Source organism: Ischnura elegans, chromosome 3 (genome assembly GCF_921293095.1).
Source record: "Ischnura elegans chromosome 3, ioIscEleg1.1, whole genome shotgun sequence".
Taxonomy (NCBI): Eukaryota; Metazoa; Arthropoda; class Insecta; order Odonata; family Coenagrionidae; genus Ischnura; species Ischnura elegans.
In genome coordinates this window covers 137,629,897-137,644,317 of record NC_060248.1, presented here as the reverse complement: position 1 = coordinate 137,644,317, position 14,421 = coordinate 137,629,897, and the positions used below count along the sequence as shown (strand labels likewise).

General features: G+C 43.5%; 1 protein-coding gene and 1 long non-coding RNA gene across 7 annotated transcripts in view; one reads left to right on the top strand and one right to left on the bottom strand.

Moving 5' to 3' along the window:
- Positions 1–14,421, bottom strand: part of LOC124156635 (anaphase-promoting complex subunit 7) — a 252,895-nt gene that overhangs the window by 78,700 nt on the left and 159,774 nt on the right. The window contains exon 10 of one of the 5 annotated variants that reach the window (XM_046531294.1): positions 8,464–8,553. The exons of the other annotated variants lie outside the window; for them this stretch is intronic. Coding sequence (XP_046387250.1) covers positions 8,478–8,553 — 76 coding nt within the window. The 3' untranslated portion in view covers positions 8,464–8,477. Of the gene's footprint in view, positions 1–8,463; positions 8,554–14,421 lie in introns of those variants that run through there. 5 annotated transcript variants of the gene reach the window in all.
- Positions 10,504–11,958, top strand: LOC124156636. Of its 2 annotated transcripts, XR_006864363.1 has the most exons (4): positions 10,504–10,973; positions 11,059–11,227; positions 11,549–11,752; positions 11,831–11,958. It is a non-coding gene; the product is annotated as an uncharacterized LOC124156636 (long non-coding RNA). The 2 variants fall into 2 exon arrangements; XR_006864364.1 differs by lacking the exon at positions 11,059–11,227 and having other exon boundaries at positions 11,831–11,952.

The following is a 14,421-nucleotide window of genomic DNA, read 5'->3' as shown; positions in this document are numbered from 1 at the left end:
ATCAAAACTAGTGTTTACACGAGTTGGAACTTTGTCATTACCCACACAACTTGATTCAGGGATGGAGTCTTCATTACTTGATATTCTGATCTTCCCCTCACTACTTGGGTACCTTTGTGAGTTCAGCACTGCCATTCTCTCCACTGTCAGGTTGAGGCTAGTAACTAATTATCCCTTATTTCTATTTGTTCAGCTAATCATTTCTGCTTGAATATTATAAGATTTTGTAGTTTAATCTTTTATTGCACATGCCCTTAACCTCCCCTGTTATGCATGACCCATATATTCACCCCCATAATCCATACTTTTTGGATTTGGCATTCAGCATCTTTCATTGCTCTTTAGCCACATAAGCATAGGCAGTACATCCAAATACTTTTAAATGTCTTTGAATAAATTTTCCTTCAGACCATCTCTCCTCAGGTATTGCATTCCCTCCTGCTTTGGAAGGTACTGTTTCGAGATATACAGCTACTCAACAAGCTTCAACCCAATAATATTTTAGTAAATTGGTGGTAGAGAGTATGTACCTAGCTTTCTATTTGTTCAGCTATTCAGTGCTGCTTACAGATTATAAGATTTTGTAGTTTTATCTTTTATCGCACATGCCCTTAACTCCCCCTGTTGTGCCTGACCCATATATTCACCCCCATAATCTGTATGCAGGCATTTCATATTGTTCCCTGTCTCATTCTCCATGCTGGCCTTAAAAATTGTATAGCATCGTAGGACAAAATGAGACTTCTTAATTTTAATAAAGAAAACAAAAACCTTTCTTGTACAATCATCAGTGAAGGTGAGCATATATTTTACATAAATAGTATACATATACTTTCACCTATAATACCATCAGACCCCACAATTCTGAGAGGATCAGACATAATTTATTATATACTGCATCCATTCTAGCACTTATTTCGAATCATTTATTTGCTAACTTGCCATCAACATATGTTATGCAGGGCTGAAATTTATTTATTGGTGGGACAATCCACACCATTGACAACCTCTTTATAACCTACATGTTACTCTGTCACAAGTCTGCTACTCTTGTGCCACAGACTTGGTAAACAGTCCTCCACTACTTTCACAATCAATCCTATGTAACAAGTTGAATTACTTTTACTTTCTGGATTATATTGTTTCAAATCTTGATAACATATGGCATTTTCTTCAAAACTAGTGGCTAGATCACCCCTTTTACTTCCAAAGATCTGGCATCAAATAAGCTGTACCCAGATTCATCAAACAAGATAGATGTGTCTTTTTTTAACTAGCTTGCTTACAGACAGTACATTAGTTGGTAAATTGGTAGCATTTTGATCTGGAGTATAGCACTTTACAGTGTGGGAATGTGCAATAGGGAGGAGAATGGGAGAGGCTGGAGGTGTTTGAGATCTGGGCAAGGAGAAAGTGAAGTGGACTGAGAGAAGAAAGACAAAGTGCAAGACATGTTGAGGCAGCTTCTGGATAGAATTCTAATTTGAATTAAGGAGATCCATATTGAGAGGAGAGGTTGAATTAATCCTTAAGGAGACAGGAGGTATGGATCAGGCGAGTGCTGAGCTGGGAGTGGATGTTGAAAACACTATCAGAGGATAGAATGTTGGGTAAAAAAAGGAGAGAACAGGATTTTTAGATGGCATGAAAAGGGTGAAGTTGTGAATTCATGAGGGCAGGGGGGAATGGCAAAGGGAATACTTTTGGAATGCTTTGTGAATGCTCCATGCAAACCTACCTTTATACCAAGCAGTAGAATACTTTAATAAAAATGTCTTGGAGTTTATTTTTAAGCATTATATATGCAGAATGAAAAAGCGTTTGTGAAAATTTTATCGAGGTTTGAAGTATTTGTTCCCGATTTTTATGAAAAAAATTTGTTTTCAAGTCATATATATCATCGGAAAACCATAAATTGATGTCTAGCTGCTAAATCTATGTATTATTGATCGTAAAAATCGTCTCTTCAAAACAATTTGACCCGTAAAACTCACTGATGGCTGAGATATATTATACACTACGCTTCCTTATTGACCGTTTTTCGAGTTAGCTGCACAAATTCCCGTCAATTCGCTCAGTCTATCACTATTTTAAGTAAATATGAGTTGCAAGTCACGGCTTGGAACTTTCGAACGACCGTAATGAATATCATTAAGTATTAATATACGCATCAATAAACGTTTTTCGTCATCATAAGTACTATGCATATTAAATTTCGGCATATCAATCATTGTGTTATCGCTTAACCCGAACTATCTTCCAGCACTGGTGCCTGCGGGTATTTTGAACGGCGGAATACTTCCCGCTCATATCGCATCAAGCCGTTCCGAATCACGCATCAGCATAAGCGCATCAATGCCTTGATGCAATTTCGGAACGGCTGCATCAAGGTCATGCGTTGATGCGCATGATGCGGGATTCGGAACGCACCCTAGATGTGGGTGAAAACGGTTTGAGATCACAGGAAAATTGCAGGAAATGATAGAAATAAGCAGTATCACGAGGAAAAATAAATCCGATTATCGTTTTGAGAAATAAATTCAACTGAATCAGCGAAGTTTCTTTTCATGACGGAAATCATTGCCCATAAAGGATAAATGGGTGAACCGGAGTTTAAGCCCCTTGTCGCATTGGCGGCGGTTTCTAGAATTATTTAGGAAAAATATAATATATAAATATAATAAAATATTGTGACATACTGACCTTATGTCACGTATTTTCTCTCGTTATGTAATGACCCGAGTAGGGGATGATCACATATGTGTGGATGAGCGTGGGTATGTCTGAGTGTGTGCGTAATAGTGTGTCATGCCCCAGGCATGAGGTAAATGTGACTCACAAATGTTCAGTGTTTGGTCGGCTCGGACCGATGGTTGCCCCACCCAACAGTGAGGCCCAAGTGCAACCCCTCCTGTCCCAAAAAACCCATCCCCTGTGTATCATCCCCCTCCAATATCACTATAAAGCGGCGGACGGAGAGAGCCTCCAGGCGAGAAATTCTAGTACGGTCGACGGGCGAGAAACGCTATCCTGATCGACGCAGAAAGGGATTGATGACGTACCAGATTGGTCGTCATCTATCTGGGTGTGCAGAAAGAGTGCTGTTAGCGGGACGAGATTGTCTACGGAGGTAGCCAGCAGCGGAGAGCAACATTGCAGACGAGCGACAAGCAGGACCAACGCCCAGAGGTCGGGAGGAAAAGTACCCCCGATCCCACGGACATTTGGGGTCCAACGTGTCGCATCATCGACGGCTCCAACTGCTCAAGGCTCCGAGAAACCGTAAGAACGTCGCAGTCAGCGACCCGTCCCCGTGCTCGTTCACCCAGACCCGATTTAATCCCCAAACTGTGTATCCAAATTATTTGGGTATTTTCTCTCCATCCCGGTGCGCCGTATGTAATCATCAAACTGTTGACTCCTTGTCAGAAATCTAATTCAGTGTTACCACGAGAGCAGCCTAAAAACTTAATTTGGGCAAATTGTAAACTCGGCCCACGAATCCTACCAATCACAAATTGTTGCTTTTTTTTGTATTTCTTTTGGAGGGGGGGCAATCGAACCATATCATCTTGTGCACTTGTCGTTCACCCCATTCTCATCAGGGTATTTAATTTCAATAAGTGTGTGTGTATGCTATGTTCAAAGTGGAAAATATATTTTTTTTATGTTTCAAAGTACTCAATAATCGTTCGATCATTCCGTACTCGGGACCATTGATGCCCTCCCCACCCAGTAAAAAAGGTGGCGTTTTCATGTTCCGCCACATATAAATGGCGCCCAACTCGCGGCACGATTGGTAATGCGTATAGTACGCAAAATAAATAAAAAGCGTCTTAACCCTGGCAAGGAACACCTTCACAAGGTTGGCATTGTTTTGTATTTTTAAGGGATATTTTGTTTTATCGAGGTTATTTTTCGCATGCCACTATGGCCGAACTTGGGAATAAAGAATCGGCATTTTCAAAGTATCGGGAGAAGGAAAGCGAAGATGACGAGTCTGATGCGGGCAGCGGTCGGTCGGAAACCAATTGCATAACAACTGGTTTAGCAGGCATGGTGTTGCGTACCCCAAACGAGCGTGAGGTAGCATCATCGACCGCCTGTATTAGTGACCATATGGGGGAGTTATTACCGGAAGATTCGAGGGATGGCACTCTTAAGACCCTCGTGTCCTTGATCCACGATTTAACAAGTAAAATTAACGCCAGCGAACTGAAAAACGAGTCGATGCATAATGATCTAATAAGTAAAATTAACGCCAGCCAACTGAAAAACGAGTCGTTGCATGATGATTTAACAAGTAAAACTGAGTCGATGCATGATGATTTAACAAGTAAAACTAAGTCGATGCATGATGATTTAACAAGTAAAACTAAGTCGATGCATGATGAGCTAAAGGCTGACAATGCTGCGTTACGCGAAGAGTTTAAACTCAATAATGAGAGAATACAAGTCGAGATTCAAACTTGGAAGGAGACTCTCTCTCAGGAGGTGTCTCAAATGAATAGAAATATAGGTGAGGTAGAAACTCGTTTTGAAATGAAAATAGATGAAACCGCCAGGAAGGTGCGCGAACAATGTCGAGAGGTGGTAATTTCCGAAGTAGGGTATGTTAAGGTTCGTACCGAGGTGTTGGAAAAGAACGTTGAGGAAGTGGTAGCGACACAGAAAAGCGAGCAGGATAGTTTCAAAGCACGCGACGAAAAAATTAAATCGCTTGAAAATGAAATTGTCACTCTTAAAGAAAAGGGCATAACCTCGCAGGTAGTTTCTGTGCCTGCCCAGTCTTTCACAAAGCCAAGCTTCTCTGCCCTCAGTCACGAACATCCCATTGCCTTCATAAAGGAAGTTCATGATTACTTCTCGGTGGTAAATATTCCGCACGCATTACAACCGCAAGTTTTCTTTCAAATGTTAGAAGGAGATGCCAAAACGTGGGGGAAGTCCTTATTTCCGCTTCCGGCCTCACTTGCGGAATGTAAAGACAAGTTTTTGTCGAATTTCTGGGATGCCGATACTCAATACAATTTTCGTATGCAAGTAATCACAGGCAAGTATGTAAGAACGAAGATGAACACCATGAAACAATTCGCGACGGGGAAAGTAGCGTTAGCGAGATTGTGTTCACCACCAATGTCTGAAGGGGAAATTATTTATTCATTAATCCGACAATTTCCCATAAATGTGCAAAATATGCTAAAATCTGTAGAACAGCTGACGGTCGATCGGTTAATAATGCTGCTTGGGTTATATGATCAAACGTATCAGTCAAGCGCGCCACCAGTGGGTAATGCAAATCCCCAAGGTTCGCAGCACGGGTCGAGTAACACGAGGCCGTCGACAGCTGATCACGAGTACCGAGTGAACTCAGTCACATTCAAAGGGGGACGCGGGCGAGGCAACTTGCCATCAGAAAAACAATCCTCCTTTCAACCGCATCGTAGTGGGTCCCCATTAAACCAGGAGGAAGGTTTAAACTCGCGCCGGCTGGTCTAGACTCCCTCCGGTGTCCAGCCGACGCGGAAAAAGCGGAGGTTTTATGTCAGATCATCGCGACTTACGAAATTGAGGTAGAAGGCGCAGGGGACGAAAGGAAAGGAAGTATTTATGCCGAGAGGCGTTGCTGTCCGATCGTGAATTGTTCCGCGAACGGCGTTCAGAGTAAAGCGCTGTTAGACACGGGCAGCGAAATTTCCGCGATCTCGGAGGAATATTTCAAAGAATTAGATATCAAAACTATGATACCTTGCTTTCCTCTGAACCGATCTTGTATCATATGTGCTGATAGTCGGAAGTCTCCTCCCATCACTCGTCAGGTTTTACTTACGATCACTATAGAATGCATAGAGTTCGAGGTAATTTGCCTGGTTGTAAAGAAGTATTTTTTTCCATTTTTTATTCCAAATTTCTTTTTCTCGTGAGAATTTATTCTGTTCTACCTGTGTGATTTATATTGTTCATCCATGTAACACGAACTCATTTTTCTTTGCGGGGCCCCTTTCATCCCTCGCAATGAAAAATTCCTTCGTGTTGGGGGGCAATTGTGACATACTGACCTTATGTCACGTATTTTCTCTCGTTATGTAATGACCCGAGTAGGGGATGATCACATATGTGTGGATGAGCGTGGGTATGTCTGAGTGTGTGCGTAATAGTGTGTCATGCCCCAGGCATGAGGTAAATGTGACTCACAAATGTTCAGTGTTTGGTCGGCTCGGACCGATGGTTGCCCCACCCAACAGTGAGGCCCAAGTGCAACCCCTCCTGTCCCAAAAAACCCATCCCCTGTGTATCATCCCCCTCCAATATCACTATAAAGCGGCGGACGGAGAGAGCCTCCAGGCGAGAAATTCTAGTACGGTCGACGGGCGAGAAACGCTATCCTGATCGACGCAGAAAGGGATTGATGACGTACCAGATTGGTCGTCATCTATCTGGGTGTGCAGAAAGAGTGCTGTTAGCGGGACGAGATTGTCTACGGAGGTAGCCAGCAGCGGAGAGCAACATTGCAGACGAGCGACAAGCAGGACCAACGCCCAGAGGTCGGGAGGAAAAGTACCCCCGATCCCACGGACATTTGGGGTCCAACGTGTCGCATCATCGACGGCTCCTACTGCTCAAGGCTCCGAGAAACCGTAAGAACGTCGCAGTCAGCGACCCGTCCCCGTGCTCGTTCACCCAGACCCGATTTAATCCCCAAACTGTGTATCCAAATTATTTGGGTATTTTCTCTCCATCCCGGTGCGCCGTATGTAATCATCAAACTGTTGACTCCTTGTCAGAAATCTAATTCAGTGTTACCACGAGAGCAGCCTAAAAACTTAATTTGGGCAAATTGTAAACTCGGCCCACGAATCCTACCAATCACAAATTGTTGCTTTTTTTGTATTTCTTTTGGAGGGGGGGCAATCGAACCATATCATCTTGTGCACTTGTCGTTCACCCCATTCTCATCAGGGTATTTAATTTCAATAAGTGTGTGTGTATGCTATGTTCAAAGTGGAAAATATATTTTTTTTATGTTTCAAAGTACTCAATAATCGTTCGATCATTCCGTACTCGGGACCATTGATGCCCTCCCCACCCAGTAAAAAAGGTGGCGTTTTCATGTTCCGCCACAATATATATTTAATATAAAATATCTATCCACGTAAGATCGCCCGGGCGGGTTGGGTAGGACGGGTTGCACTAAAAGGAACGGGAAATCGTTTTATCAATGGTTTCGATAATGTTTTTTCGCAATAAATAGTTCCAGAAACCGCCGCCAATGCGACAAGGGGCTTAAACTCCGGTCGCGCCGGATAAATTGAAATAAAGGTAAGAGAAATGTGATTGATTGAGTTGAATAGTACGCAGCGAATATATTATTGTTCGTTAAAATTGCGGAAATATTTGTAGGTATTATGTATTCGTCAACTTCGTCAACATTTTACGGTATTGCTTTTATTACAGTGTCAACAAAAATTACCAACGTCCCTGAGAGCACAAACTTTGCAGAATACCATATGTAAACCAGATGTAGACGTCTATACGTGGTATACAGCAAACCTAATGGTTTGCCGTAGACCAAATGTAGGCGACTACATTTGGTCTACATTAGGTGCAAACGTCTTCCTTTTTTGGTCTACTGGTAACTTATAATGGTATAATTTTGGTCTGCGGTTATACCAAATGTAGACGTCTATATTTGGTCTACATTAGGGGCAAATGTCGCCCATTTATGATAATTTTGTTTTACGGTTATACCAAATGCAGGCGTAATTTTTTTTACAAAAACATACATTTTATACTGCTAATCTTGTAGCAATATGTGTGATTTTCAACTGAAATGAATTTATGGCAATTTTGATGATTATCTTCGAAGAATTATCAATTAAATCTATTATTAACATAGGATGCAATGCCTAATTAATACTGCTTACGAGCCGTGCTGTTGAATTTGTTGACGCCGCATTAGCGGAGAAGGTATTCCTATCCCTCCGAAAATGCTAAAAATCCATCACGAATACTTAGGAGAACCTTAATTACAGACAAAAACACTGAACTCCTATGAAATAACAAATAATCGGTTGCTCTGCATTCTTTTCGTATATGTAGCGGGGTTTGTAAAGCAATAATGCCAATTCAGGGAGCAAAAGAAAAGCACTTTCTAAAATAACGAAAAATAACTTTTAGGCAGTTATCTATGAAAAGCAATATACAGTTAAAGAAACACAAGAAATGCAATTATTGTAGAAAGAAACTTTTATTTCATGATAATGTGACAAAGCTTCACCATTTCCTTGGTTTGACGAATACGAATTCACAGCAAGTGTATGCACACAATTCACATCTGGGGCCTAAGTCTGTAACTTCGTTTTCTCCCGAGTTGGGAGAAAAGAGACTCGTGAAGCTCCAGTTTCATCCAACTGAAGTCTGTAACTCGTTTCTCCCGGTAACGGAGAAAACTTTCTCCCAGTAATGCCTTGTTTCCACTACGAAGGGTCTACAGCGGTTAGGGGATGATGGGTAACCTGACCAGCGTTCCAACGGGAAGTTTGTCCGAATACCCTGCCGGGAACAGAAGTTTGGGGGAGGTAAATAGTTGAGTAACGAAATAGCGTGTGATGAAAATGTAGGTTCAAGTAGCTAGATTGTTGCATTTGATCAACATTTATTTAATGCTGTGGCGAAATTGGATCCGCCTCCGGAACAAATGGAAGAAGAAATGCGACGGAGGAGGAACCTGAGGGCCTATATTATAAATAGGTTACGAAGAAAACCCCGGCATTACATTAGAAGAAGTTGACGGTTTGTTAGCAGTCAGGGGTTTTGGGATGGAGATGTTCCCAAATGACCCGATGCTTTTCAAAAAACATATCGTATTCAGCGGGATACATTTCAAATGCTGTGCAATAGAATAAGGACTAGCATCGTTAAAATAAGTACGCGCACGCGAGAAGCTATTCTCGTCCCTAAAGGATAGCGATTGCACTGTACTACCTCAAGTTTGGGTCAGTTCTTGCAGTGGTGGAGGTATTCTGCGATGTCAACATAGGCCGCTTTTATACCCGAGCAGCTAAGTCTGCCCACACCTGTTTGTGGCCTTTAAATGTACCCCGAAACCTCCGTTGGATATTTTCCTCTTCATAAATCGAGAGCAAGATCTCCGTCTCGTCGTCTAAAAAATTCTTTCTCTCAGGATTGGCCATCCCCGCTCTTATTAAAAAAAATGTGTACTCGCAACGTTTTTCCTGCCTTCAATAATTGCCTGATCTCGTGGTTGTTAGACGAAATACGTTCGTCAATTGCTCACTAGATCAGGAACAAACCAGTGCAACTTCCTATGTGCCTTGTCTACACTACACACTTAACTTAAGTGACTTCACTTAAATATAATCTTAAATGTGGTGCGGTAGCTACACTTGAGCTTTAAGTCGACTTCAGCACCGTGATTGTCTATATCGGGAAACAGTTATGTTGACAGATGAAGGTCTAGGAGAGCAATCAGTGATTCTTTGATTCAAAGCGACAATTATTTGAAATAAACTTCCAAACTCCGTGAATTAACCATTTTGGATTTAGAAGGTTAAAAGGAAAGACCGATTTCAGTTCCTGAGGGAACGCTATATGGCGAGAGGTGATGGAGCCAGAGGAATTTAGAATTACTAAGCGTGACTTCGTGGAATGACATATTCATTACGTAAAGTAAAACACTTATTGCTAGTCAAATTCCACTACTTTATTAAAACCATTGATGTTAAATTTCAACCATTAATTCCTCCCACGTCCAATGAAATCGCCATATCTTATCTCCCTCGGCATCCCTAGGACTAAAATTAAAGCCCTATACAATAGTTTCAATAAGTGTGTGGGATGTTACTGAGTGCATTCTTTTAAGTTATTTTCGATTATGACACCATGGAAAATAAATTGTTTTACCGGATCCTCTGCCGTCGTCTCATTGTCAGTCTTAAAATTCCTTAAAACGTTTCTAAGTTTTATAAATCGAGTTTCACCGAGAGCAACAGGCATAGCAATTAGTTTTCACGGAAATAAAACCAACAATAAGATGAGAAACACAAAAAAATAAATTCGTCGAATTAATATCCCCAACACTAGAAATTAACTAACGAAATAGAACGCTCAATAACCACATCATACAATACAGCACAACTTAGAACATAATCAACGGGATGATGTGAGATGGGTATTATGTGCCATTTTCAACACATGAAGAGCTTCAACCGTGCGGAAACAGTTGCCTACGCAATTTAAGTTGGGTTCTAAGATGACTTAAGTGGAGGTGTACTTAAATGAAGCTGGTGACACCTACATTACCAACTTAAATACAGAGCCAACTTAAGTAGTCACTTAAGTTACTAGTGTAGACCCGGCAATGCCCGCCGTACAATTTTGGTGGCAGGTTTTTGAGGCTGCGGAATTTTAACGAACTACGAGCGCTACTTGTCGTGTACCCATGCTTTGTATGTAGCTCGGTAAGTTCACGTGTGTTTAAGCGAGTTATTTGCACTTGAAAAACTATTTAATTGAGTTCTTCAGCGTTTTTTTTTGTAATTCTAAACGCTAAAGTAATTCACTGTGTGGATTTCACGGGTGAGGGAGGAGCTAGTTCGCTTTATTTTCGGCGATATTTGAAATGCCACGAAGCTGTGTCGCACCAGGGTGTACTGAGGGGTATGGCTCTAAAAAGTCTACCTTCTCATTTTTCTCTGCTCCCAAAGATCCTGTTAAGAGGAGTAAATGGCAAGCTGCAATACCAAGGGTAAAATTTGAGTTGAAGGCAGGGAAGAGACTGTGTGAAAGGCTTCTTGTAAGGATGAGATACGGTACTCAACTCAGAATTATTGCAATTCATCTTAGCAATGCGTTGAGTTTAACAATGCCTTCTTTGTGAAACTCATCATTTCGAAAATTAACATGAGAATGTAAATGTTACCCTTTGGAGAATATCTCAGGACAATCATCCAGTGAGTACCTTGTACCATAAGTATTGATTATCTATATTTATTCTCGACAATTTCTGATGGCTAGTGTAATATTTTATTTTCACAGTTATGATGATCTTGTAAGGATGAGATACGGTACTCAACTTAGAATTAATGCATTCATCTTAGCAATGCGTTGAGTTTAACAATGCCTTCTTTGTTAAACTCATCATTTCGAAAATTAACATGAGAATGTAAATGTTACCCTTTGGAGAATATCTCAGGACAATAATCCAGTGAGTACCTTGTACCATAACTATTGATTATCTATATTTATTCTCGACATTTCGATGGCAAATATAATATTTTCTTTTCACAGTTATGATGATCTCCTAAAGATGATAACCGTAATCAACTTAGAATTTTTGGATTCATCTTAGCTATGTGTTGAGTTTAACAATGCCTTCTTTGTGAAACTCGTCATTTTGAAAATTAATATGAGAATGCAAAATGTTACCCTTTGGAGAATATCTCAGGACAATCATGTACCATAAGTATTGATTATCTATATTTATTCTCGACATTTCGATGGCTAATGTAATATTTTCTTTTCACAGTTATGATGATCTCGTAAGGATGAGATACGGTACTCAACTTAGAATTATTGCAATTCATCTTTTATTCTCATCACATTTGAATGTTAAATGTCAATGTAAGTGCTACCCTTATTAACAGATACTTTGTGAATTTTTGAAGTGAACTTTGCCTTCTCCATCAATGTGAATGCTAAGGTCCTGAGTTTATGCCAGGCTCTTCATCCAGTAAGTAAAGATTAAAATGAACATTCTTGATTAGCTGCGTATGGAGCCCTGTTTACTTTGTTGTCTTTGTTTTTTTAGATGCCGAGATTGCCTGAGAATGCTCAATGTCTTTTCCATTTGTCTTTTCTATTTGGATTACAAATATACCATTGCCACGTGTGTTGAGTGACTTCAGGCTTCTGTGCCAATGCTTTTACTATATATCTGTAAGAGCAGTTTCATTTAGATTATTATAAGGTGCGAGACGACGAGGGTCGCCTCGAACGGACTTCCTCTGAGACCCAGCCATTAAGCACGTTCCTGCTGTCATCGGAAGAGTCGCCTGACAAACGACCCCTTCGGTGACTCCAGGGCGTGGGCTTGTGGCTGCTAGGGTCGGCAGTTGGTGTTGTGCAGCGAAACAAGGTGTATGGCTTGGGACTGAATAAAGGAAGTTGCTTGTGTGAGAGAATTTGTACTTGTTCCCTGCTTTGTTTCCCCCGAACCCCTTTAACGTCGGCGAAGACGACTTACATCTGGTGTCCGAAGTGGGATATCTTTGCTAAATTCTAGGGGAAGCAACTGCATATCAAGTCACAAACAAAGGTGGAGAACAATCAAGAATGACGGGTCGGATCAGCTTATCGGGCCGCAAGATGAACCTCCAGCAGGCGGTGGATGAGCTATCCGCGCAACTGCGGATTCTCAAGGAAGAAAACGAAGGTTTTCGGGCCCGTGCGGATAACACAAAGGGGGAAGGACAAATCACGGGGAAGTCATTCTCAATGGTATCCTCCATTCAGTATTTCTCTGGCGCCGTGGGGGAGAACGTGGAGACGTTCTTCTCGCAAGTGGAGCAGGTGGCGAAACTTAGTGGTTGGAGCGACGACGACAAGCTAAGTGTGATCACCTTACGCACCCGCGGGGGGGCACTAGAGCACCTGCGGGCGAAGGAGAGAGCAGGGGCTGTTAAAACATATGATGACGCTCGGAAGTCTCTGTTAGAAAGGTACCGGGGGGTTAAAAACCGACGGTTCTACAGAGAGATGCTTGCTTGCGTCCGCATGGCACCCAGGGAGCGGATCGAGGACTTTGCGGACCGCATTCGTGAATTGAACAGCCACACGTGGAAGGAGGAGGAAGATGCCGCAGCGGCCGCGATACGCCAATCCGAAGCGGATGAAAGGGCTTTGGACGCGTTTTTAAACGGCCTGCCGGGCAGAGTGGGGGAACATACGCGTCTTGCGATGCCGGAAACCTTCGACGCAGCCGTTAATGTGGCCGTGCGTATACGCGAGGCAGAGAGGAGGGCTCATCCGGAGACGGAAGAGAGAAACGTTTTCACGATGCGTGAGGGAGTCTGTCATGCTTGTGGGCAACCCGGCCACTTTGCGAGAGAGTGTGCAAACAGGGGTGGAATGCGGTGCTTTAATTGCGGTGGACAAGGACATTGGGCGAGGAATTGCCGAGTGGGGGGGCGGATGCGCGTCGGGGGGCGCGTTGAGCCGTCTTTAAACGGTTCCGGGGCCGAGCAGGCCGCCCGCCGAGGCCCCCGGTAAAGACTTTGATTCCATGTGTGCACCGTGAAGGGGGAATGGAGGACTTAGCGGTGATTGTCACGTGTGAATATAAGAGGCGGCGTATGTTAGTGGACACTGGGGCCCAGGTGAGTCTAGTGACTAAGGAGTGCTGTGGGGGACAAGTTCCACGTAGGTCTCGTTTTAGGATAAAGGGTCTGACGGGTAGATGTATTTGGAATTACGGAGAGGTAGTGCTTCCGGTATGGTTCGGAAGCGATGTGCGTAATCTTCGGGCCCAAGTAGTGGACACCTTGGGCGGGTATTGACTTGGTATTGACTTCCTTCGTGAGACGGGGGCCGTTATTGACGTGAAAAAGGGGGAACTCTCAATTGGGGGGTCAATAATTCCCTTGACCGAGAGAGGAAGAGCGGGATCCGGAGAATTCGCACTGCGGTCAGAGGAGGCATTTGGAGAGGGGCCGGGATGTGCGGTGACGACCATGAGAGGATTTACGACGGGGGGCGTGGCTTCCATCGCCAGAGGGGGCGGACCCGGAATTATGTCATGGGAACGACCGAGGGACGTGTCGACAGCCGGCCCGGAAGGGAAGCCAGAGGTCGCCGAGAGAAATTTTGACAGCCCTGGGGCGGGAAAACCAAGGAGGAGAGCTAGGCGGCAGCGCGGAAGGAAGCGGCGGAGGGCGGGCGGAATGGCTATCCTACCGACGGACTCTTCGGTGGGACAGGCGGAGGGGTTGGAGGGGCTGGAGGGGCCTGATTTCGTGGGTCATGAGGGACCTTGGAGCCGCCGGCCACGTGTGGATGTGCCGGTTCGACTCCCAGCGGCGGAAGTAATCCCAGCCCGTTCATCGAAGCTCGTATCCCTCCCCTTACCCGGGCGGGAGTGGACGGAGGGAGAAGAGTGCGTGTTGGAGCCGGCTCTCGAGATGGAGGAGTGTTTAGTTGCCCGGTGTTTGTGTCGAGTGGACGGGGGAGGAAGCGCGAAGGTGCGCGTGAGTAATTATGGGGAGTCGGCAGTAAATCTATGCAAGGGCACAGTGGTGGCGACAGTGAGCGATGTAGATTTTGTTTCACATGAAAGATTCTGCGGGGATGATGTTGAGGGTGCATGCGATAGGAATGTGCGCTCTGTGGAGAGTACGAGTCTGT